This window comes from Gracilinanus agilis, chromosome 2 (genome assembly GCF_016433145.1).
Source record: "Gracilinanus agilis isolate LMUSP501 chromosome 2, AgileGrace, whole genome shotgun sequence".
NCBI lineage: Eukaryota > Metazoa > Chordata > Mammalia > Didelphimorphia > Didelphidae > Gracilinanus > Gracilinanus agilis.
Genome location: NC_058131.1, coordinates 224,431,755 through 224,458,255, shown reverse-complemented (window position 1 = coordinate 224,458,255; position 26,501 = coordinate 224,431,755). Strand labels below are relative to the sequence as shown.

Here is a 26,501-nt window from a genome sequence, read left to right as displayed (position 1 = left end):
TAAAGTGTCAGGAGTTTTATGGTAATTGATAAATGGAGACATGTGGGTGATCAGGCGACAGGAGTATGAACAACAAATGGATATTTCCATTGGGCTTCATTTTTACCATCTGGAAGTCTCATGCCATCTTCAAACTTGGAAATTTCATTTTGTATTCTTTCTGATTTCTAAAGGTTAAGATAGTTCCTATGGACAATTGAGTGGCTTAACCCCAGCTGTCTCAGCCGTACCACTCTAATTCCTTGGAACTGATATTTAGTATTGATTCTAAGACAGAAGGTAAGGGTTTACTTTAAAAAAAAAAAAAAAAAAAAAAAAAAGATCTCATTGCTAGTATCCAAGGCAACTTGCTTTTATTCCTACTTTTTATTCCCTGTTTCTAAGCCAATGCCAGTTCTTCATTTTGATAAAAGAATACTTCCAGTTCTAAAAAAGCTATGTTAACTTGATAGCCTTTGGTGTGGAGCTTTGTGAGACACTTTTAGGAAAATTTAAATATATTACATCCATTGGTTCTTCACAATTGATCAGTCTTCTACCACTCTAAATAACTGTAATATATCAGATGTTATTTCTTTTTGTAGATACCATATTGCCTTTCTCTCAGTAGCTGTTTTTTGTTAAAGGACAAGCAAGGGCCATGACAGACTGAGAAATAGGAAATGTAGATAAAATATTACATTAATCAATTGTCAGGTTCTCTGGCTTCAAATCTGTCCTTATTTCCCCTGTGCCACTCCCCTGTTGCCTTGATTAAGAGTATGTAGTTTGCCCACCATCTAAATATTTTTTTCCCCAACAAAGTTATTTTAGTGACCCCAGTGACTATCAAATCACAGTGTTTGAATAGCATGCCATTGCCAGTTGTGTGGCCTTCACTTAACCTCAGATATAAAGGGGAGATTGGACTACATGATCTCTTGAGGTCCTTCCCAGCTTTAAATCCTATGATCCATAACATTTGCTGTCCATTGCAGAGGGGCTGGATATCTGTACAGTTTGGGCTTTAAATATTACAGAGTAGGAATTTGATTTAATAATAGCTCATATTTCTATAGCAGTTTTAAGGTTTTAAAATGGTTACTTAATTCAATGCAATACTCTAAATATTAAATGTCTTCTACATGCCAAGTACTATACTAGGCCCTGGGGATATGGTGACCAAAAAAGATAGCCCTTGCTCTCAAGGAGCTTACATTCTGTTAGATACACAGAAACTGATACTTCAATAGCATTTTAAAATTCTCCAGATATTTCATGCACATTGTCTCATTCATTTTGGCATCCTTGTGAGGTAGTTACTATAGATGTCATCCCGTTTTACAGATAATATATCTGAGGCTTAGATGGTTAATTGACTTTCCTGTGACCATAGAGAATATCAGAGAGGGGATTCGAATGTAAGTCTATTTTATCTTAATTCCTGCTCTGTAGCTCTTATGCCATAGCATCTCTCTTCTTCACATCAGGCCTGTTAGATATATAGTACAAGTATTATTGCCATTTTTCAGATTTGGAAAATGAGGCTATATTCACTGACTTGTCCAAGGTCAATTATGTAGCTCCCATTCTATCTGGCCTCATCTTTTGTTCTTCCAGTCCATCTCTTTCATATATCCTTGACTGAAGATCTGCTTAACATTCTAGAAGTAGCACTTAGAGTTTTTTTGATGTTTATTTGGGAATGTTCAAGTTCTTGGGCCCTCCCCTCACATAGCTACTGCCTTAATTCAAGCTTATATTGCAGTATCCTCCTAATTGTTCTTCCTGCTTAAAGTCACTCTTCCTTCCAGTCCATCTTCCATCCAATTGACTTTATCACTCCCCTGCCCAATAAACCCCAGTGGCTCACTATTGCTTCTAGTTTCAAATATAGGCTTCCTTATTAGCATTTAAAGTGCTCTTTGGTTTGGCCCCAATATACCCTTTTAATTTTATGATGTGCTCTCCCTTCTTGCACTCTCTAGTTCAACTCAACTAAACTGACTGAATTCTTGCTGTCCACCCCCATCCCCATTTTTCTGTATTTCTGTGTCTCTGTCTTTCTCTGTCTGTCTGTCTATCACTTTCACACACACAGAAATTCACAATGCTCCACCTCCCATCTCCATGTCTAGGCACTGGCTGTCCCCAGGCTTAGAAGGTGCTTTTTATTTTGCTTCTTAGTTTGTTTCCTTAAAAACTCTGCCCAAGTAACACCTTTAAATGAACCCTTTCCTGATTGCCCTAGCTACTAGTGCCTCTCGTTCCCCCAAATTTACCTCATATTTATTTTGTATGTATTTTATGTATATATTTATGTGTATATTGTCTTCCTTCATAAGTTTCATTAGGGCAAAAATCAGTTTCATTTTCCTGTTTTTATGTCCCCATGGCCTAACACAGTGTGTGGATTAATGGATGATTTATTATTCTTTTGTCTTGGGTTTTATAATATTATGATACTTTATGATTCTTATATATAGTGAAAACAGCAAAATATTGGTATTTTTTTAATAGACTTTTAGTGTTAAGTAGCTTAGAATCATTGAAAGTGCTATGTGGGCAGCTATGTAGCACAGTGGATAGAACTCCAGGCCTGGAGTTAGGACCTAGGTTCAAGTTTGGCCTGACATGCTTCCTAGCTGTGTGACCCTGATCAAGTTACTTATCCTCGATTGCCTAGCCTTTGCTGCTCTTCTGTCTAAGAATTGATAGTAAAAGGGATTTTTATTTTTTTTTAAAGTGCTATTAAATTTTCGTAAGGCATTTCAGCCAAATATGTTCCCTTTGACTGATTCTGGGCACTGAACATTGTTTATTTAAAGTACCTGTCATAGACACACACAGACATACACACTGATCTGCCTAGCTAGAACACATAGCTCTATACTTAAAAGCTTCCTCAGCTCACATACCTATTTTCAGATGTATTGTTAAGGCTTTCATGTTCCATATTCATATTTATCTCTGCTCAGTTGCATATTCCATTTGGTCCTAAGCATAACCCTGTTGTGACCTTTCTCTTTCCACCTTTTCTACTTTTTTTCTAATCTCATGATATTGCACAAACAAAACACGCCTATTCCCGACAATCTCCAAGTCTCCGCCATTACTACTCCTGTGCTCATAGTGGTTCCCAGACTCATTTCTCAAACTACTAGTTTCCTTATATATAAGTCCTTTGGGTACTTTCTGCCACTTCTAATGCCACTTCTACCTTTCCATGGGACTGTAAAAACATAGTTTCTTCCCCCCTTTCCCCAAGGTCAGAGACAGAGGAAATCTATATTGCATTGAAGCATGCCTGTGTTGCTCTTTGCTCTTCTTAGCCCCATATAATGCTGAAGCTTGAGGACAGATCCTTGACATCCCACCCACACAAAGAACCAATCATTAGCCTCTTGTCCATATGTGTCCTCTAACAAAAGTTGATTTAATCCTTTGAATGTGATAGTCATCATTGAATATAGTGGGCTTAATCTCTGACCTCAGTACATGTATAATCTAGAAAGGACCATTTAAAAAAAATGAACTTATTAGAGCCCGACATTGACACAAAATTATAGGATATTTTTGTAATTTACTAATTTGCATACTTATATATTTTTTTCTTAAGGTCCTAAAAATTCTGGTCAGGGCAGTCATTGATGGGATGGCGGATCGTAATGGAGATATTGCAACTGGCTTGAAAGGGAAACTACGAGAATTGTTTGGCAGAGTAACTTCCAGAGTAACAAATGATGGTGAGATCTGGAGACTGTATGCACAAATATATGGGAATGGTCAGAGTGATAATCCTGATGAAAATGAAAAGGTAACTTTTAAAGTTCTCCTGGGTACTTTTTCACAATCTGAAATGTGATAACTGCAACATTGAAATGGCAGGGTGGAATTCCTGCAAACTAGGGTGTCAAGCCTCAAACCCAGATTTCCAGACCTTTCCCCCCCCCCCCCCCCGAGAACTCTGGGTGAAGGGGAAGTTGAAGGCAGTTACGGGAGTTGGTTCTTGGGGTTGGAGGTGAGCAGATCACTCTGTTTGCTGAGCCCAGTTCTTGATTGCTTTTGGAAAACTTTAGGCTTGAGATCCATCCATAGCCATTAAAGTTTCCTCTGCTGCTAACCTGTTTAGCTAGACTAGATCTTTCCAGCAACAGCACAACTAGCACAATTGTTATTATTTTTGTTATTTAGATATTAGGAAAGATTAATTATTAGACTTTGAGGGCAAACTAGCTATAAAGAATACCTCTCCCTTCTGGGGTGGAGGGGCTGTTTCACCCTAACAGTTTAGGGCTTCCCAGACCTTATTTTATCCTTGACAAAACCTCCCTCCCTTCCCTTCCTCACTTATCATTAAACCCATCATCTTTTGAGAGCTGTGCCTGGCTATTTTTTAGGGAATAATTACACCTCCTCAAGCTGAGGTCCTCCTGCCACATAGCCCCAAAACCAAATTCTTCCTGAGTCCCTGAAAGCTTCAGATATCAAGCTTACTATTTTCTCCTTACTCAAACCGGTGAGGAAATAGGTTAGATAAAGTTAATATCTTTGAGTTCAGCCTTACCTAGTTTTCCTGACTGAGATCTGAAGATAACAGTCTCAACCACCATTTGTAACTGATCTTTAACTGTTTGGTGGGAGGGGTGAGAGTACAAGGAGTACTCAGCCAGTTAGTGCCCCTTTCTTTTCACTCAAGCCTGTCAGTGGGGAGGGGAGTGAATCCAGCTTTCTACAGATCACTGGCATAACTATACCTTCCCACAAATATCACAGTTACAACAAATATAACATAACTCATACATACATTGGTCTGTTTCCTTGGTTAGACAAAAGGAGAATTTGTCTGAAAATTAGGATCTTGTTAAATATTATTGATGTAGAACTGGAAAGTATCTTTGAAGTCATTTAGTCTAACACCTTTAATTTACTAAAGAAAATTTTTTTAAATTTAATGAACAGCAGAAAGAATATTTCTATATACAAAAGTAGATTAGAAAAAAGAGAATTATGTAAGATCTGCAAATTTCTAATATATTGTAAAGGTTAAAAATTAAAGGTTGTTCTACATGTATAAAAATGTGCTCACTGAAAATATATTACTCAAATCAGGATGACTTTTTTATGGTAGTTCATTTATAAAAGGAGAAAGAGTGAAAGTAAGGAAATAAGAGAGAGTAGATAATTAATTACTCCATCCTGATCTGAACCAGGCAGGGCTTCAGAGGCCTCAGCAAAGAGGGCCCAGAGGTAAATTAAACAAGGGTTTTAGCCATGATGCCTCTTCTAAGACAAGGGACCTCCCTGGAGGCTAGCACCTCCAGAAAAGCCAGGAAAAGGAGTCAGCCTTTTTCACTCACCTATGTAGTAGTTCTAAGGGAAAATCCAAGAGCAGTCTGAGGTCCCAAGCTGGAATTCCTTCAAGGTCAAGTTCAAAGGTAAAAGCTGGTCACAGGAAGTTTCTCCCACTTTTAAAGACTATTCTTTTCGTCATTTCCTGTGCCTGCCTTCCTTCCACTTTATTTGGACCAATTGCAACTTTAGCTTTTGCTTAGGACTACCCAGGGGGTAGTCAGTGGTTTTCTGATTTGTCACCCACTAAAGCACATGTGGGTCATAGACCTCCCCATACTTAAGGATAAATGGGGTGTATATGCTTTTGATGATTAAATCTAAAAATGGGTGAGGGGAGAGTTAATCCCATCTTTACAATATGCAGCTTGCTTTTGATTTTTTTTTTTTAATATATCCTTGTCTTAGAATCAATGCTGTATATTGGTTCCAAGGCAGAAGAGTGGTAAAGGATAGGCAGTGGGCGTTTAGTGACTTGCCCAGGGTCATGGAAGTGGCTGAGATCAAATTTGAACCCAGGACCTCCTGTATCTAGCCCTGATTTCATACTGCTTGCTTTTCAAAAAAAAGATAATAAATTTAGCTTGCAGATTGTTCTGCTTATCTGTGTTTTCTCAAAATTTCCTTCTTTCCTTTTGTGTACATTTTTAAGATATTTCAGTGACTCTTAAAAAAAAATTTTTTTTTTTACAATACAACACTAAATTTTCTTTTTCCTCCAAAATTCCCTTCTCCAAATAGAAAAGGGAAAACATCATTCTTTATAACAAGTAAGTGCAGAATGAAGTAAAGCAAAATAAATCCACATATTGGCCATGTCCAAAAATATGTTTCTTATTCTACTTCTTGAATCTGTTATCCCCTGTCAGGAGATGAGTAGCATGCTTTATCACCAGTTCTTTTGAATCTTAAATCATGATTAGTCATTACATTGATCAAAGATCCTATATCTTTTAAAGTTGTTTTTTCTTTACAGTGCTGTTATTATTGAATAAATTATTCTTTTGATTCTGCTCACTTCACATTGCAACAGTAAATACAGGTTCCTAGGCTTCTTTGTAACCATCTTTTGTCATTTCTTATGGCTAATGCTATTCTATTACGTTCATATACCATTTTTTTAGCCATCCCTCAGTTGATGGGAGTTCCCTTTTTTTCTAATTCTTTGGTACAGCAAAAACGACCACTTTATTTTTGTACATGTGAGTTTTTTTCCTTGTTCTTTGGGGTTTAGGTCTGGTGATATCACTGGTTCAAAGGATAGGCACAATATAGCTCCTTTTTGGGAGAATAGTTCTAGATTCCTTTCCAGAATGACCTGATCAATTTACTGGTGCACTAAAAGTTCCTTTTTTTGGTCATCTTTGCCAATCTGTGAAATAAGACTTCAAGGATGTTTCCATGTGAATCTCTTGAGTTATTTGGATCATTTTTTCATATGGTTATTGAATTTCTTCCTGTGAGAATTACCTTTTATTTTCTTTTGATGGATTATTTATTTATTGAGAAATGGCTTTTATGTTTGAATTTTATTTTTAATTTAAAAATAATTTATTATTATTTTTAAGTTATTATTTCAACTCATCACCACTATTCATCCATTTATTTGTTTGTTTGTTTATTTGTTGTTTATTATTTTAATTCAATTTCTTATATATCTCATATAGTCAACCTTTATTGGAGAAACTCAGTGCAAAGTTGTTGTTTTTTTCTTCAGTTAACTATTGTAATAAATAAATAAATGGGATAATATGGAGGCTTATAATAGAGGCCAGGATGGTACCAGTTGAATCTTCTAGGCAGGGAGACTATAACTTCAGTATAGGTTGGTTTGGGTCAGCCAGGGTTGTGTGAGCCTGAGCTGAGATGTTTCAGTCAGTCTCCCTGTTGTCTCTAAGTTCCTTGAGGTGAGGAGTGAGATGCCCCTTCCCTCCTGATGGAAACTGAAAGCTAACAGGAAGTGAACTTGGGCAAGATGGATCCCTGGTTTAGTCCCTCAGGAAACAAGGGAAAGCTATCTTTCCTTCTTCAGCTCTGGCCCTAGTTGATGGTATAAATGAATCAATTGAAACTCTGAATAAGGCCAAGGGGTTTATTAAAAGAAAGGGTAAGCTGAGGGAAGAGGGTTAAGGTCTGGGAAACTGTTGCTAAGGATGAAGGGACCAGTGCTGGCAGAGTCCCAGAAGGTAGGGTTAGGCTGAGGGAACCAGCCCCTCAGCCAGGGATAAATTTCACTGCCCTGATGTAGGGTAGTCTTGCAGATTAACAAATGAGGGTAATGGCTTGGTTTAGGAGTGTCCCTGCCTGCCTAAGTAAACTAATTTCCCACGTTCTCCTCCCACCAAATTCCCTCCTCCCAGGGCCCAAGGGGGAGATCCAGGGGATAGCAGGATGTCAAGGGAGAGGTCAAGCAAATCAGAACCCCACAGTTGGTTCTCCAGGGATATTTATAGTCCCAGCTCCAAAGGTTTTGCTGTGAGACCAGGGCCAGGCTGGGTCAAGATTCCGTTTCCCTAACTGCCAGGATTGCTTCAGGTGATTTTGCAAATGCAAGAGATTCTTACAGCAATCCTGCATTACACTATTTCCCTTCTCTCTTCAGCTGCCTTGGTTTTATTTGTGGAAAAACAAATCCCTCATTTTACAGAGTGGAAAACTGAGATGCTTAGAGATTCACTAATTTACCAAAGGTTCTGTGAGTAGTGTGTGACAGAAGCAGGTTTGATCTGAGAACCTTTGGTTCCAAATCTAGGCATCTTTCCACTGTACCATCAGGCTGCCTTAATTAGGAGTAGAGTGGCCAATATTTTAGTTACAATTTAGCATTTTCGGTGAAAGAAGTTTGAGTAAATTTTCCTTCTATGAACTTTGCTTTTGAAGTAGTTGTCTGTTTTTTGGGATGAAGAGTTTTTCCAATCACACTGTATTACAAATGAAAGCCTTTGACTTATCTACCTCCTTTTTCCTGTTCTGAAGAGAGGGTAAATTGGATGCAGGGACAGAAAGTGCATATATGATGATTTCAGATAGTAAAGAGTCAGAGGAAAGTGATAGGCAAGAATGCCTGAAAATAAATTAGGGGTGTGAATAGGTAGGTAGTTATGCTTTCTGATGAGAGTGGAAGTTATCTTGTCCCTGTCCTCATAGACAGAATATCGATGGTCTTTTAAGGTCTGAATCACAGAAAAATGAGAATCAGTGTGGAAACCCAACTAGCTCTCTGTCCTTATCTTATCTGTAGGCCTAAAAATTAGGTTGTGAGGCCTTGTTCTTTTAACCAAGGAACTTAAGCACATCTCTTGGGGGAAAGTGGGAGGTTGTTTGGGGGAGGCACAGAACACCAGGTTTCAAAAATTTGTCTGGATTCTGGGCCAGCTATACTTTCTTAATCTTCTTTTAAATTCTGCATGTGGATCATACTGAAGCAATCTTCCTTTTTTTTATATTGGACCCCAAATCCTAATAATCAAATCTGTTGGTGTTGGTGTTGTTGTTGTTGTTGTTAAAACCCTTACCTTCTGTCTTAGAATCAACATTGAATTATAGGTTCCAAGGTATAAGAGTGGTAAGGGCTAGGCAATGGGGAGTTTAAGTGACTTAGTCAGGGTCACACAGCTAGGCGGTGTCTGAGGCTAGATTCAAATCCATGACCTCCCTGTGGCCAGGTCTAGGTGTCTTATCAGTAAGCCATCAACCTGCCCACCTAGTGGTCAAGTTTTGTTGGTGAGCTAGCATCTAGACCCTCCACACTATGCTAACCACCTCCACTCCTCGCCAGCCTTATCTCAACCCACTTTTCCCATCATTTAGTTCATTCTACTGGCACCCTCATCTCTATGAACTTTTCAGCTGGCATTCTTTCCTCTTCTTGAGGATACCCCATCCTTAGCCCCTCTCTCCACTGTGGCCACTGTTTCTTACCCTCTCTCTGTACAGAGCCGCAAGAAGAGGGTCCCCAGTGATCCTCCTCACTGATTCTTCTCAGCCCTTCATGTGCCTCGTCCTGGAGCCTTCGCTCCTTCAGGGGCATTGTGGTGAGCTCCTATAGTCTCTCCCCCTTTCTCCTAGTGTTCTCTCAGCTTTCCAATGGCTTCAGGCCTTTTCCTCTAGAGTTCTCCCATGACTTGTTCCCAGGTACTTGAAGCCCCAGCCAGTGTGAACCAAAGCATTCGCTGGCGTGGCCATGCCTCTGGGCCTCTGCTCATGCTGCTCTCTGTACCTTGGATGCACCGGCTTTCCTTATTTATTTCTTGAGTACTTGCCCAGCCTTGAAAGCCCGACTCAAGTTCTACAGGTTTGTAAAGTCCTTTCCTTGCTGCCCCTTGTGAACAGGGCAGTAAACCTGTCTTCATTTTCTGTATGAGGAAACAGGTTCAGAGCAGTTTACTGGCTTGGCTTTCTTTGCATCCCCAGCATTCAGCATAGTGCCTGGCCCACAGAGGGGGCTGAAAATACATGTTGAATTGAGTTGACTTGACAGACACAGTTCTTCCAGCTTTTAAGTGCCCGTTTCATTTCAGTGTTTTCTTCAAAACATCCCTCTGCAAAGCAGCCAGGATACATGCATTCCTGCTTTAGCCACATCACTCTTTCTGTCTAGTCTGCTGTCCCCATGGTGCACACACTCACACACATCCCTCACCGCATTTTAAACTTTCCTTGTCACAGATGAGCAACTATAATTAGTTTCCAGTTCTCCTCACTAAATGTCTGGCCTTGGGCATTCATCCTTATCCCAAGAGCTATCATTTGTATCACTCTAAGACCCTTAAATGCTGCCCATAAACTCTCCCCTTGGCTCCTTTAGCCGGCTTTCTGAAATGCGTAATGCAGCCGTGACCGTACGGATAGCGTCGGAGAGTGGGGTAACATTAGGGGTAAGGAGGACCTCGGGGTTACCTCCTAACTTTGCTGGTTCTTACCCACGCACCTCCGGGCAGGTCTTTCCACCTCTCTTGGCCTCAGTTTTTATATCTCTGATGAAGAGATCTCTGAGATTCCTTTCTGCTCTGAATCTTTTAGCCTAGGGTCCCCCAATTACAGAGGAGGAAACTGAGGCAGTAACGTGACTTTCTCAAGGCTACACACTAGTAAGGCAGAGTCAGGCTACAAACCCAAGTTCTCTGACTCCAACACTTAATTTCTTTGGCCTTCAGTTTCCTCATACATAAAATAAGGGAGTTATTAATCTGGATGACTTCTTAAGTGCTTTGATTTTGACCTAATTATAGGTCAGGCAGAAAATGAAAGAAACTACTGTAGAGTAATATAAAATCTAGGAGGCCAGATGCCAATCAGTAGCTTCAGAATATTCTCTGAATCTCATTCCTAATTCTTGGTTGATTATGCAAACTTTGGGTGGCTAGTACCCTTCTTTGTTTTCCAAAGAGGAGGATCTAGCCCAGCGTGCCTAGATGGTTCTATGTATTAGTAGCTATTTTCTGTTGTATGTGCTTCTAGGCTCCTTCATTGAGGTGAATAACAGAGAACAGACTGTATTGCACAAATGCAGTTTTTCAGGTTAGAATTCATTCCATGTTATTTCTAGGAAATGCAAAGTTTAAAGGAGAAATTTTTGTTTTGCTGATAATGTTGCATCTTTTCTTTCTCCAGGCCCTCCAGTTTCTCACTAAGGCTTATAAATGTGATACCCAGTCCAATTCTTGGGAGAAAGACATTGTTTCATTCAAGGAAATCATTAAAAAGGCCTTAGAACTTGCGCAAGGTATATTTTTCATATACAGCAACATTTTATAGTTATGTCTCACTTTTATGAACCTCATTGGTGATAATGACTAGCTTTTATAGAATGTTTTAAGGTTTGAAAAATCCTTAAAATTTTTTTTTAGCTCACTTACCTCACAACAACTTTAGAATGTAGGGGGTTTTGTTATCTGCATTTTGCCAATAAAGAAACCGAAGCATAGTATCTGGAGTCATATATCTAGTAAGTGTTTGAGGCAGGATTTGAATTCAGGTCTTCCTAATTCTAAGATTCTTTTTCTATCCACTGTACCACCTAGTTGCTAAACAATTGCATTATTTACTTTATAACTTAATTGGTTGTCAAGTAATTTGTTGCCCAGAGATTTTTCTCTACTGAATACTTTTCAGAGTGACCAGAGCTTGGAATTTATTGTTTTATAGAGATTTGTGCTGAGAAAAGAACCCTGGACTCAGCATATGAACTGGATGCTCTTAGGCAAATTATTTTCCTTCTTTTGAGCCTGTTTTTCTCATCTTCAATATTTCACCTGCTTATCTCATGAGGTGGCCAGAAGAATTAAATGAGAAAACTATTTTCATCTCTAGAGTGCTGTGCACATGTAAGCTGCTATTACCATTGTTTTCATTGATTTTCATTGGAAGCCATTTAAAGAAATTTTTTTAATTTGGCCTCTTTTATAGAAAACCTGTTTGATGGCTAATTTTTATTTAAATAAAAATATTAAGCAAGCTTTTTGCTTCCTTTTATGCACTTATAAAGTAATATATTCACCTTATGAGAATTTGCAGGCTGTTAGAGGCATCCCAGCTTATTAATTGTTGTGAGATATCCAAAAGATGAAAACATACTCCCATGGAGCTCACTTTGTTTGGTGCGTGTACGTTTGTATTGCCAGTGATTCCCAGATTGTCAACATTTTATTATTTATACTAGTGGGCGGGGATAGAAAAGAAGATATTCCAAAAATCTGCCCTTTGGCCTTAGGAATGTGTATTTTTGACTTGTATTTCAGTATGGGTGTATCTGATGTCCTGGGAATCCACATCCAATAATACAGTGAAGTCACATTTTGAAGACCTGAATCAGGGGATTAGGAAGCTGTCCAGATGCCCTGTCTTAGGTTCTTGCCTAACTCCTCCCTGCTCTCCATTCCACCTGGGATTAGATTTCTTTCTCAAACCTTTCCTGAACCAGGTTGATAATGAAGTATTTGTTGACATCTCAACTAAATCTAATGACTTGTATAAACCTCTTTAAACTTTGTAATTAAGCAGGTGAGGCCTAGGCAGTTAGTTCAACTCCAAAGAAAGTACAGTAGTTGTCTGAAGTCCCAGTAAACAAAGATTTTCTGATGACTATATTACATAACTAAAAATCTGTCCTTTCATACAGGCACTTCCTTCACCAAGCAAATCACATCCATTCCTGCCTGTTTACCTTGTGTCTATCATTTCAGAAATTCTCTAGACCAGTGATGGGCAAACTTTTTAAAGAGGGGGCCAAAGGAAAGGAAAGGCTCATCTGTCAATCTGTTTCTAAGGCAACTCTTTCAAAGTTTCATTGTATTGTATCCTACTCGTATTCCTCAAATTAGGAATAATGTCCAGCAGCCAGATAGAACATTTCAGGGGGCCTTATCTGACCCCCGGGCTATAGTTTGCCCATCACTGCTCTATACACTATCCGTTCAACATTCCTTGCAAAAAATGTTCTCTGTGTATTCAAATGAATGTAATTATTATTAAGTTCTTGAGAAAATGACATAATGCAGATTTATGCACAACAAATGGGATACTTTTATTGTTCTTTTCTTCAGCTAGTCAGCAAAGATTCTTTCAGGAAATCTTTGAGGACAAAAATTCAGGATGTCTTTGTGATCACCAGGCAATTGCTTTTTTTTTAATTTTATTTTTTTATTTTTATTTTAAACCCTTAACTTCTGTGTATTGACTTATAGGTGGAAGAGTGGTAAGGGTGGGCAATGGAGGTCAAGTGACTTGCCCAGGGTCACACAGCTGGGAAGTGTCTGAGGCCGGATTTGAACCTAGGACCTCCCGTCTCTGGGCCTGGCTCTCAATCCACTGAGCTACCCAGTTGCCCCCCAGGCAATTGCTTTTTAAAACCTCAGAGGTATAAATGCACAAGTTTCATTAATAATTTAGAAATAAGCCCAAGTTAGCAGTGAGAAGAATCATGGCATAGTGAAAAGAGAGCTGACCTTGGAGTAAGGAATGCCTTAATTCAAATCTAGACTGATATGCCTTAGCTCATAGAGAAGGAACTTATCAGAGTTGGTCAGTTTCTTCATCTGGAAGTTCCTTACATCAAAGAAATCATGGATCCAGTCCCTAGCTATAACTCCCTTCAGCAATTTCTTCATTTAGCTATTTATTATTGGTTATAATTACGCAGCTTTAAAATAAATATACAGTTCCTCCAGACTGGGTTTTTTAATTTTTAAAATTTATTTTAAAATATTTTATTTTGTTTCTCAATTATATGAGAAAAACATTTTTAACCTTTTTAAATTCGAGCCAAATTCTCACCTTCCTTAACTGCTCTTCCTCTCTTCCCCACCTCTGAGACAGCAAGCAATCTAGTATAGATTTTTCATGTGTAATAGTGTAAAATGTTTTTTCTATATAGCCATTTTGTGAAAGAGAACTAGAACAAACAATAGGAAAATGAAGAAATAACTTGAAATTTAGTATGTCAAGGTCCGCATTCACATTTCTTCACTTCTTTCTCTGTTTGGATGGCATTTTTCAACGTGAGTCCTTGAAGATTATGTTAGGACTATATTGCTAAGAATAGCTAAGTCAGAGGGAAGCTAGATGGCTCAGTGGATTGAGAGCCAGGTCTAGAGATGGAAGGTCCTGCGTTCAAATCTGGCCTCAGTTGTTTCCTAGCTGTGTGACCCTGGATTAGTCACTGAACCCCCAGTGCCTAGCCCTTATTGCTCTTCTGTCTTAGAACCAATGCATGCATAGTATTGATTCTAATATGGAAGGTAGGGGTCAAAAAGAAAAAAAAAGAATAGTCAAAAAAAGTTAAGTCATTCATAAATGTTCCTCTTATAATACTGCTATTACTGTGTACAAAAAGTTCTCACTTTTTGCTCACTTCACTCTGTATTAGTTCATGTAAGTCTTTCCAGGTTTTGTTTTTTTTTTAAATCAATTTTTTTAGTACTTGTTATAGCATAGTAGTATTCCATTTCAATCATATACCACAGCTTGTTTGGCCATTCCCTAATTGATGGACAAATCCTCAATTTCTAATTCTTTGCAACCACAGAAAGAACAGCTGTTGAAATATGAACTTATGTTCTTATCTATACATATTTTTGAGTCAATGGAAACTTCATTTGCCAATAGAGAGTAAGAACTGATTTCCCATTACTGTTTTTACTTGAATATCCTTCTCTTTATCCATCCCCAATCACTTGCTTTCCAAGGGAAAAATGAGCATCTTTCTTTTGTGCATAATGCACCCCACGTAGTCAGATCAAACCTTTAAAAGACTGTAATGGCAACCTCACCGTAGGATTTGAGCATTTTTGCACAAGAGTCTGGCACAGTTTAGTCATCTGTATTGTTTTGAGTCATTCTTTACAGTTTTGGGTGGAAGATGTAACAATTAAAAATGATATTATGAGGAAAACTAATATTTTATTTACCATGGCCGTGTTGGTAAAATATATAAGACCACACCTGACTATTTTTTAAAATGCCACCAGTATGTACCTCCTCCCATATTGTCTCCTTCATACCAAAGAGATTGTTTCAAGCCCGACCTCCGAATTTTAGCTGCACTATATACGTTGGAGACATCACCACGTCCAAAACCAGAAACCCATTGGATCACAGAAAATGTAGTTTCAAAGTCCCACACATGTCTACAGGAAGTTTGTCATAGATCTACATATCTTGAGGCTTAATATTTCTAAATAGAACCCCAGAAATTCTAAATAACACAAAGAGGAATTCGATGTAAACCCACAATATATTTTTGCATGCTATTTCAAAGTGTTCCCTATTTTCATAATAGTCATTATGTCAGTGAAGAATATCTATTGGCATTCCCCAAATCCCCACTAGTGTTGTCTTTGGAATATTTTTTCAATGCTTGTTTCTGTGTATTCATGACCAGATTTAGAAATGAGACAGGTGGAGTATTGTTTACTATCTTAGAATCAATACTAATATGTTTCAAGGCAAAAGAGTGGTAAGGGCTAAGTAATCAAGATTAAGTGGTTTGCACAGGGTCATCCAGCTAGGAAGTGCCTGTGACCAGATTTGAACCCAGGACCTCCCATCTCTAGGTGTTGATTCTCTATCTATTGAGCCATCTAACTGCTCCCTGGTTTCAGTTCATTCATCTTTAAAATGAGAGGAGTGAAAAAATGACCTCTAAGGACCTTTTTAGCTGTAAACATATAATCCTATGACCTATTTAGCCTGGTAGGAGAAATTATGGTTGTAGCTGCTTCTAGGAAGGAGATGGTGATTCATCAGTGTTGAACTTCTTCAGAAATCATAGTCTAGCAGTAAATTTTCTTTGAAATTATGGAGGAAATTATGGTAATTTTTCCACACTTCCAATTATGTTTTTCTGTTAAAATACTCTCTGAAGGCTGTTGGATCTAGTGCTGTTATTAAGAGTTGCTGTTGATAGCACATGTGCTCCTTATTCAATTTTGATGACTGTCCATTTCATATTTAACATCCAGTGACTTTGAAGTGCAGTAAGAACAAATCAGATCCCCAAGAAGCAGTACAAGTGCTTTCATCGGCTCGACTCCACCTGCGTGGCTTGTCTTCTAAAGCGAAGGTGAGGCTGGATGATTCATTTTTTAGAAACACTGTCTATAAATGGTCCTTAAATCTGAATGATTGCTTTTAAACCCTTCCTTCTCTTCCAAATCAGGCATCCTCGTGGAGCCCAGGAGAGATTTCTAGCACTGAAATACATTGGGAATTTTGAGGAAATGTCCTCTTGAGGCGAATTGGTTACTTTTGGGCTCAAAGTCTGCAGTTTGAAAAACTGCCACCAAATAGTAAAATGATCATGATAATGGTGATAGTTTACACTAGTATAATACTTCACAATTTGTGAAACACCTATTAGTTGTGATAGTAAAGCCTGAGAAGTTAGACTCAGAAACTGAGGCACACAATTAGTCTGTTGGCTTTTCCACAAAAGTATGATTGTTTATTAATTTATATTGTAACAATGAACTAGAACTTCAAATAAGTAATGTGTTAGAAAAGAAAATGTTTTATTAATCCATATTGATTAAACAGGAATGAAGTTGACTAACCTTAAACAAAGTAGCACTGGAAACAAAATATGAAGGAATGTAATACCTAAGCATGTCTTTGTTCTTTTTCTGTATATATTTTTAAAAATTTTTATCAATAGTTACTTAATCTTGGGTCACCAACTGACTGACTACTGATACCTTTTTAGGGTATACTCATGAGAGGGAGGTATGACTCTTTGTTTGGTAAAAAGCCTCTTCAGAAAGGTCTTTTCACTAACTCCTTTGCTCCTTATCAAAGTGAGGCATTTTTTTTTACCTCTTTGGCTGATAAATAGCTGGTTTAACTATTTTACTTAATACCTTGTCTGCAACCTTCTCAGAACTAGATACCTGAAATATTTGCAGAAAAAAGTCTTTTTTTCCCCCCCCTACCCACCTTCTCTTTATAGACCCTCCCTTCAAAGAGCGAGGCTACACCTAGTTTTACCCCCATCAGGATTCCCTAAGCAAGATCAAAGTTTATCTTAGGTACACTTGGCAACCAGAAGCCACTTAGTAGCTGATTGTTCCAGTCAGGATTTGGTTTTATAGCCACAGCCTTTAGATACAACCTCACCTTCCTCAGAAATTCATCATTTGGGTAGAAGGTGGGTTTTTTGTATTTTAAAAAAAAAATATAATTCCAAAGATTATTCATGAACTTCCTTCACAGCATCTGGAGTCTCGTATTTTACCACTTAGCTTTGCTGTCAGTAAGTGCCCTCACACAAATTCTGCTTGAAGGACCCCATCCTTTTAGGAAAAAATGTAAAAACATTTGAAATGGAACAGTTTCTAGGCAAAGTCTTCATCTTTTCTTTCATTGCCATGCTGAACTAGTTCTCTTAATTATTTTCCTTTTCTTCTATCATTTTTGTCTATCACTTTCTTACCTCTTTAGTCAGAGAGTATTTACTAAGTACTTGATCTAATGGGATACCATGAGAGTCCCTAGTGTTCATCTTTCCTCATGTTCACATTAAGGGTATTACATTAAATAATGAAAAATAGCAGCAAAAACTAAAAAACCATTCTTGGTATATGATTGTGCCACCATGTCTATGATGTATCCTGCAATTTTGAGAAACCATGGTTCATGCACATTCTTTTCAAGACCATAACATGTGATGGATGATTAATAAAAATTTTTTTGAAGATTTTGTTCTGAGGAATTAAGGTATTACATTTATGTTCCAAACTGGAAAACATTTGTGACTGTCTTTAAAAAATCAAATTTAACATCTATTTAGTACTGCAGTCACATAAAATTTTCCAGAATTGAAAAATAAGAATTTAGGTTTTTGAAGAAAAATTCAGTCTGAAAGTATAAAATTTTGGATTTTTTTCTATTAATTATCAAAACAATCAGAACAGGCTAGTGAATAATTGAAAAAAAGTTTTGATTTTTATTAAACTAGTATAATTTCTCCAAGATTAATTTGGTTATTGGTAATAGCCTTACTGACAGTGAATATGTATTACCCATAGTAAGAACTTCCAAATGAGTTTGAAAGCAGCTGTATTTTTATATGCATTTTTTTATTCCACTTGTTTTCTACCTTCCAGTGGAAGTGCCTTCCATCATTCTGTGTAAAATTTCTACTTTATTAGTCTAATGTCTTGAAGAACTACATTAGCATAACCCTATATTTATGTGAATTTTCTCATTTGGCCACATCATCTTGCTTTGTGATGATGGAGTTGCCAAATGGGATATGAGGTCTGGAAAGACCATCTGGGTTAGATTTTTCTCTCATTCAGTCTCATTGGATCATGGGGAAAAAAGGTATATTAGTTTGGGGTTTCCAATTGTATGATTTAGTAATAGAGACATGCCTCTTTTCCCTTCTCATATAAATTGAGGTAACAAACTCACTTGAAGAGTGAGAGGCACCTAAAAAGAAGAGCTTATTTTTGTACATTTTGTAGAAATGAAATTAGGATGGTTACATGGATGCACCCCCAGCCTGAATAGACTTAGTCTGATAGCTCTTTGAGTAGTTATAGGGGAACGAGCTTCTAGAGACACAGCAGTACAAAGAAGCCCTCTGCTGTCTAGTTGTTCCTCACTCAGTGCTAGAGAAATGTAAATATCTTTAGTAAAATATTGTTATTGGTAGAGGCAGCAAAAGAGTCAGGAAGGACTTGGAACCTGGGATGAGAGGACTTGAATTCTAGTTACAGACTTTACTATTAACCAACCCTTTGACTTTAGGTAATTCATTTAATCTTTCTGAGACTGTTGTCTCTACCTGTGAACCTTTTCTCTATTTTACAAAGATAACGTATGGCCCCAAGAACACATGTGAAAGCACTTCAAATTCTAATTGAGCACAATGTTCTTAGTTCTAAGGTGTTAATAGAAGCAAATGTGCCTCTTACAAACTACCAACTTCCTTCAAGGTTCAGCTCAAGAGCCATCTCCTACAAAAAGCCTTTTCTCATCTGTCCAGTTGTTAGAACTCTCCTCCCTTACTGCTCACTGGTATCATGTATTTGCTTTTTCTATTTTTTATTATTCTTTGTACATATTGTTTCCCTTGAATTGTTTGCACTTTTTTTAGATACTTCTTTTGCCCCTAACATCTTACCCTAAGGTCCTGGCACATCGAAGGCACTTAAATGCTTGTTGGATTGAATTAAACCCCCAAACCACACTGGACTTGGAGGAAAGAGTCTATATATTCCTTTTTCTCTGCTTCCTTTTCTCTCTGTTTTACCTCTCACCTACTTTTTCTCTGAGGTTCATTGCATGCGTTTGCATCATCTGTCAGGATCCTCATTGTTATTATCTATCCACCCACTTCTGGGTTGCTCCTCTTTCTCTAGGATTTTAGTTCCTGACTTAGTTTTCCCATCTGTCCTGTCATCCTTGTGCACATGGTTCTGTAAGTAAATGACCCTTTCTTTGTAAATCCTGGCCTTCCAATTTATCAATCTTTTCAACTCCCATAACTCCTATCTCTACAATGCCTCAGTCACTTTGAGGATTTTCTTTTTGTCATCTTGAACACCAAAACTCCTCTCTTGGATTTCAATCTGTCTTTCAAACCTCCTTTCTTCCTCTCTCCCAAACTTATTCTTCATCCTAATGACAACCTCTAGCTCTTCAGTTCCTCCTTGCTCTCCCACTCACTCTTGCTTTGCTGTCACTTTTCTCTCTTCTGCGTCTTTACGTTCTGATGGATCAGTTCAACTGTACATTCTTTTCTACCCTTGAAGCCTTGCTCATAACTTGTTAGACTTTAACCTGGGTTCCCACCATTATCCACCTTGTCTGCACCCTCGGTAGTGCTGGTTGCTACACTACTTGAGAAGGTTGCATAGCTGTGATTTTGAGTTTACTAGTGTTCAATTCAAAAAGTATTTATTAAGTAGTGCAAAACTTTGTGCTAAATTTTGGATGTAAAAATGTAAAAAGGAAACAGTACTTGTCTTCCTGGAGGTTTCTATTCCATTGTTGAGGGGATGGGGTAGAAGACAACCTGTCCTGAGCTAAATAAATAAAAGCTAATTTAAGGAGATTAAGAGGCACTAACTGCTAGGCAGATTGGGAAAGATGCAAATTTGCATTTTTGATCTCAGCTGGATCTTCACTGCTACAGGACAACCCTTTTCTCCTTCCCTGATTGATTCTCTGTCCCCTACAGTGGTTTCTCCAAACTTCTTCTCTCCTGAGACTCCTAACATTTTTGGGCAAATAAATGGCATGAGAAAAGCAGTGGGTAAGGGTTGGTTATCTAGGTGATATATAAGAAATAAAATGTGTGTGCTTTCTTTTTCAAACATTGCAGCAACATTTTGTGGATTTGGCAAGTGGTGAGATTTCTCCTGAATTAGCTGAGGAAATGACCACCATAGACACTCTGATAACGGAACTCCAAGACATGAGCAATCAACTGAGGAATCAGTATTGAGTTGTCATGGGACAAGCACTGGAGAGAGAAGCTTTTACCCAGCAAGATATCTGTTCCTCTATAGTCACACTTATGGATTTGTAACATAAAGCAACTATTAAAAAAAAATCCTTATTGTTGTTGTTGTTGTTGTTAACAAAGCAACTATTAAAAAAGTCCTTATTGTTGTTGTTGTTGTTGTTAACATAAAGCAACTATTAAAAAAAATCCTTATTGTTGTTGTTGTTGTTGCTGCTGCTGCTGCTGTTGTTGTTGTTGTTGTTCTGTGTTCTCCACCCTGCCCCTAAGATTTTCCTAGCCCCCTCAAGTTTTAGAAATGGGCTTCCCACCCCTTTTTATAAGGATCTAGGCCTGTGAGATAAAGTATATTTTATTGTTCATGTAATGTTATGAGCACTATGAGGGAGTAAATGGTGACTCCCTTTGTGGCATGGAGTTTGTTGTCTCAGCTGAACATTAATTGGATTGTTATTTGGAAAAAAATGGTTGAAATTGGGGGATTGGCATTGGGTGGAGTGGGAGATGACTACTAGTTTGTGGAGTTATTAAATTGGCTTCTATGTTGTCCAAAAGTTACTTTAAAAAACAAGATCAGAGATGGAAATCGTTATGCTTCTTGAATATTATGTGGTTGTGTCAGAAGAGTATATGTTTGTCAAAATGAGAAACATGGACTTGGGAAAATAAGAATATGTTTAACTTGAATTCTGACTAAACTATTAGGAGTAACTAATGACCAGGCTGTCTATACATATTACATATATCTATATTTATATCTATCTCAGTTTGCACAAATGTTACTATGAAACATGGCGTTTTTTCAAGGATGCATGATTTTGTGTGTCTGTGTGTGTGTCTGTGTGTGTTTGTTGTGGGGGGCTAGAGGTGAGCACCTGGGGTTCAAGATGGGTTCCCTTTGCAAGGATGTAAGACTTTTACTTAGCTTAGAAATAAAAAGAGAAATTTATTAATTTGAAATTCATGTTGAATTTGGCTAGGAGAGGTCAGCGAAATGGGATACTGCCTCCTCAAAGGGATGATTTCCAGGGTTTATAAAAACTATTTACAGATGCTATGTGACTCAGGAGGGTATGAATTTAGGCAGAAGTATGGGTGTTGGTCACCTAATGGGGTTCAGAGTGGTGTTTTATATCCTGAAGACATAGAGTTTAGGTGGGCATAGTTTAAGGGGCAAGTAGATGTCCTAGATTATAATTGATGATATCAGGACATAACCAAAATATGTATGTCTCTGTGTCCATCTTGAAACCTAGGGGAGAATCCAAGGAGGATAATTTTCTCAAGGATCTTTCTTATCATTAGCCTTTGAAGTCGCAGGGCTACCCTTTCCTCAGCCTTAACAAGGAATGCAAGGAAGCACAGGAATTTTCCTGCTTATAGTTTGACCTGAAACACTTCTATAATTTGGGATACAAAGTCCCATGCTATATATATAGAGGTGGGTACCTGGGGTTCGAGATGAGTACCTATATATATATATATCTATATTTATATAGATATGAGGGAGAGAGAGGGAGAAAGAGCAACATATAGATAACAGTATATATTTATATAGATAAAAGATATCTATTATCTATATATAGGTAATAGATAATTGCCCTAAAAATGATCATTTCATAAGGTTGTTATGGCTGAACACTATACATCATGAATCCTTGGAAAAATGCCAGAGCAAATTGTTTCATAGTAATAGGTAGAGTCCATGTACGAAAACTCTAGAACTTGTGAGTTTTAGTCCTTGCTCTATTGCTTGTTTGATGGGGCCACTAGACTCTCTTTGCCAGATTGGTCAGGGTCATTATTCCCATAATCCCTCCTACTATTCTCACAATTGAATGATTCTTTCCCCATGTCTTTCTCTACATACTTCCTGGAGGATCTATCCTGTCCTGTTAAATTCTTGGTGGGTACCTGTTAATAAAGTAGAGAGGCAAGTAGCAGGATTAGTGGTGGTGATTTAATATGGTGAATTAATCTAGCTAGCAGAGCCTTCAGGTCTCTGGATGCCCACAAAACTCAATATGGCTCAAACCAGATTAAAATATAATTGGTAAAAGTTCAACAAAATAAATGAAAATCCAATATAATGTTGATCATAGTAATTTTTGGTTTTCCAAGTCTGCCCCCAGAGATCTGTTTCTATTGGGGTTTGATACTGTGTCAAACAATATCAAACTCAGTACTCCTAACGTGGGCTCTGTGTGAGTCTTGTCATCTCTAACCCTGCTCCAATGTGAAATGAGATGGAAAAGGTTAGTGGGGGTCATATTATGGAAGACTTTGAATGCTAGCCCAAGGATTTTCCATTTTATCCCATTGAAACTAGGGAGCAGAAGGCATTGCCTTTCTAATTTGGGCTCACACTTGCCCACTTTTTTTTCTTTTTAAACTTTATGATCTGTGATTTCATTTTTATGGGAAGCTATTGGTGAGAAAATCCCTCTACTGATGTGGATCAGCATTCTGCCTGCAATTTATAATCTGAGAGACTGACCTGGGGCATTAATAGGTTAAGCATTTATAGCTAGTGAGTACATTGCATAGGCAAGTGATAAACCCAGATCTTCTTTACTGTTAGGCCAACTATCCATTCACTAATGTTGCTTACTCAATAGTTTTTTATAATTCATTTTCTTTTTTCTCCCCAACTTTTTTCAATTAAAAAATTTTATTTTAACTTTCTTTTTTTTCATAAGTTTTGAGTTCTAAATTTTCTTTGTCTCTTCCACATTTTCCTCACCAAAAGGGTGGGCAAGCTATGTGCTATCAATCATGCATATGAAATCATGCAAAATATATTTCCATATTATGAAAAAAGCAAGAAAATTATACTTCAATATGCATTCAGAAGTCATCATTCTCTCTGCAGGTGGATAGCATTTTTTCATGATTAAATCCTTTGGAATTGTCTTGGATTGATCAGAGTATCCAAGTTTTCCACAATTGATCATCATTACAACATTATGATTATTGTGCACAATGATGTCCTGGTTCTTTTCACTTCACTTTGAATCAATTCATATAGGGCTTGCCACCACAAAAAGAGCTTCTATAAATTTTTTTGTACATATAAGTCTTTTGCCTTTTTCTCTTATTTCTTTGGGATACAGAAGTAGTATTGCTAAATCAAAGGGTATCCCAATTGTATAGCCCTTTTGGGATAGATCCAAATTGTTTCCCAAACTGGATGGACTATTTGACAACTCTGCCAACAATTAATTAGTGTACCTATTTTTCACTCAACCCCTCCAGCACTTGTCATTTCTGATAGGTGTGAGATGAGACCTCAGAGTTGTTTTAATTTTGCATTTCTCTAATGAGTAATGATTGAGAGTATTTTTTTCCATATGTCTATAGATAGTTTTAATTTTTTCTTCTAAAAACTTCTTGTTCATATCATTTGACCATTTATCAATTGGTGAATGGCCTTATTTTTATAAATTTAACTCAGATTCTACACTCAGAATATATCTGAGAAATGAGATATTTATCAGAGAAACTTGCTATAAAAATATCTGATAATACTTTATTTTTTATGGTACCTTCAGCAAAATGTAGTTTTCCTGGTTTATCTCTTTTAATTAGGTCAATTTTTTCTTTTTCTTTTTCTGAGATCATGATTGTTACCCTTGCTTTTTTTTTTTTTTTTTTTTTTACTTCAACCAAAGTATATTAGATTCTGCTCCAGCTCTTTATTTTAAGACTGTGTGTCTTTCTGTTTCAAGGGTATCTCTTATAAACAATAGATTATTAGATTCTGGTTTCTTATCCATTCTGCTCTCTGCTTCCATTTTATGGGTGAGCTCATCCCATTCTCATTTACAGTTATGGTTACTATCTGTATATTTCTCTTCATCCCATTACCTTCTATTTCTTCCTTTATCTCTTTCTTTATTCTCAAAAGTCTATTTTGCTTCCAACCACTGCCTCCCTTATCTGGTTTCCCCTTTGCCACCCTCTTCACCCATTCTCCCAGTGCCCCCATATCTTATCCCTTTCCTATTTCTCTTTTGAGTAAATTACATTTCTGTACACAACTGAGTGTGTATATATTCTTCCTTCTTTGAACCAATTCCAATGAGGATAAGGTTCAAACTTTGCCGGCCATCATCAGCCCCATTTCCCCCTCCATTGTAAAAGTTTGCCTTCCTTACTTCTTTTATGTGAAAAAATTTTCTCCATTCTGCTACACCCTTCCCCTTTCTCCTGGTACATCTCTCGTTCTTCCTGCTTCAGATTTTTGGGGAGATCATTCCAACATAATTGACTCACTTTCATGTTCTCCCTCTAGGAAAACTTTTAACTCATAATAATGATAAAGATCTTAGGAATTACATGTGTCATCTTCCTATATAGGAATATAAACAGTTTATCTTTATGATTACTCTTTCATGTGTATGTTTTGCTTGAGTTGTTTTTATGAATGTCAAATTTCCTATTCAGTTCTGGTCTTTTTTGTCAGGAATGCTTGAAAGCCCTCTATTTCATTAAATATCCGTCTCCCACCCCTTCTCCTCTGCAGGATTATACTCAGTTTTGCTGAGTAAATGATTTTTGATTGTAATCCTAGTTCCTTTGTCTTCCAGAATATCATATCCCAAGCCCTCTTGCTCCTTTAATATGGATGGTGCTGAATCTTGTTTGTTCCTGGCTGTGATTCTACAATATTTAGATTATTTCTTTCTGGCTCCTTGAAGTATTTTTCTTTGACCTGGGACTTCTAGAATTTTGCTATAATATTCTTGGAAGTTTTCTTTTGGGAATATTTTTCAGGAGTTGATTAGGGAATTCTTTCCATTTCTATTCTATTCTAGAATATCATGGAAATTTTCCTTGATAATTTCTTGAAATGTGTTGTCTAGGCTTTTTCTTTGATCATGGCTTTCAAGTAGTCCAATCAATTATCTCTCTTCAGTCTGTTTTCCAAGGCAGTTGTTTTTCCAATGAGATCTTTCACATTTTCTTCTTTCAGTTTTGTTTTATTGTTTCTTGATGTCTCATGGAATCATTAGCTTCCTTTAGGCCAATTCTCATTTTTAAGAAATTATTTTCTTCAATGAGCTTTTGTATCTCTTTCTATTTGGCCAATTCTGTTTTTTTAAAAAAAGCAATTCTTTTCCTCAGTGAATTTTGGTGCCTCTTTTTATTATTAGGTCAATTCTGTTTTTTAACATGTTATTTTTCTTAGTATTTTTTATGCCTCTTTTTCCAAGCTGTTAATTTTCTTTTCATAATTTTCTTGCTTCACTTCCATTTTTTTTTCTATTTTTCCTGTCCCAGTCTTATCCTTTTCTTTATCTCTTCCAGCAATTCTTATTTGGCTTGGGTCCAATTAGTATTTTTCCTTGAGACTTTTTGGGGTAGCTGTTTATATGTTTATGTTTCCACCTGAGTTATGTCTTGGAGTCTTGATCTTCCCTGATATAGTGTGCGTATATGTATATATATATATATATATATATATATGTATTATGTGTATAATATATATTATATAAAGTATAATGTTTATACTCAATAAAATATATATATGTGTATATATATACATATATATATATATATATTTAATCTTACCTTCTGTCTTAAAATTGATTCTAAATATCAGTTCCAAGGCAGAAGAATGGTAAGGGCTAAGCATTTAGGGTTAAGTGACTCATCTAGGGTCACACAGCTAGGAATTGTCTGAGGTCATATTTGAATACTGGACATCCCATTTCTGGCCCGACTTTAACTACTGAGCGAACAAGCTATCCCTGCTGTATTAGCTTTTTTATGGTTAAATTTTTTTTCTTGTTTGCTCATTTTTTTTAGCCTGTTCTTAATTTTGGACTACATGTTAAAATTAGGTCCTATTTACCTGGTGTTAGGGAGGCATTATCCAAACTTCAGATCTTTCGTGCTGCTATTTTAAGAGTTAGTTCTAGGGATTTGCAAGTTTTTGGTGCTTCACAGTGATGTAATCTTGGGAGAGGTATGGTGACTGCCCTCCTAGTCTGCACTCTAGTCTTTACCAGGAATGACCCCCACTCCCCTGCAGCTGTACATGCTAGCATTCCTCTTAGTTCTGGAACAACGACGAGGACCCTTAATCTCTTGTGGGAGCACCAGCACTCCTTTCTGTCCTGGAACCCATAACTGCAAATGGGCAGTAGAGGTGGCAGCTAGCCATGGAACTACTGCCATTGCTTTCTGAGCAATTGTC

The 26,501-nt window shown here is 37.3% G+C and overlaps 1 protein-coding gene across 1 annotated transcript in view; it reads left to right on the top strand.

Moving 5' to 3' along the window:
* TTC27 (tetratricopeptide repeat domain 27) overlaps window positions 1-20,430 on the top strand; it is a 244,492-nt gene extending 224,062 nt beyond the window's left edge. The window contains exons 17-20 of the mRNA XM_044663689.1: window positions 3,599-3,796; window positions 10,945-11,056; window positions 15,792-15,892; window positions 20,159-20,430. Of these exons, the coding sequence (XP_044519624.1) occupies window positions 3,599-3,796; window positions 10,945-11,056; window positions 15,792-15,892; window positions 20,159-20,281 (534 nt within the window). The 3' untranslated portion in view covers window positions 20,282-20,430. The remainder of the gene's footprint in view (window positions 1-3,598; window positions 3,797-10,944; window positions 11,057-15,791; window positions 15,893-20,158) is intronic.
* Window positions 20,431-26,501: the final 6,071 nt, after the last annotated feature.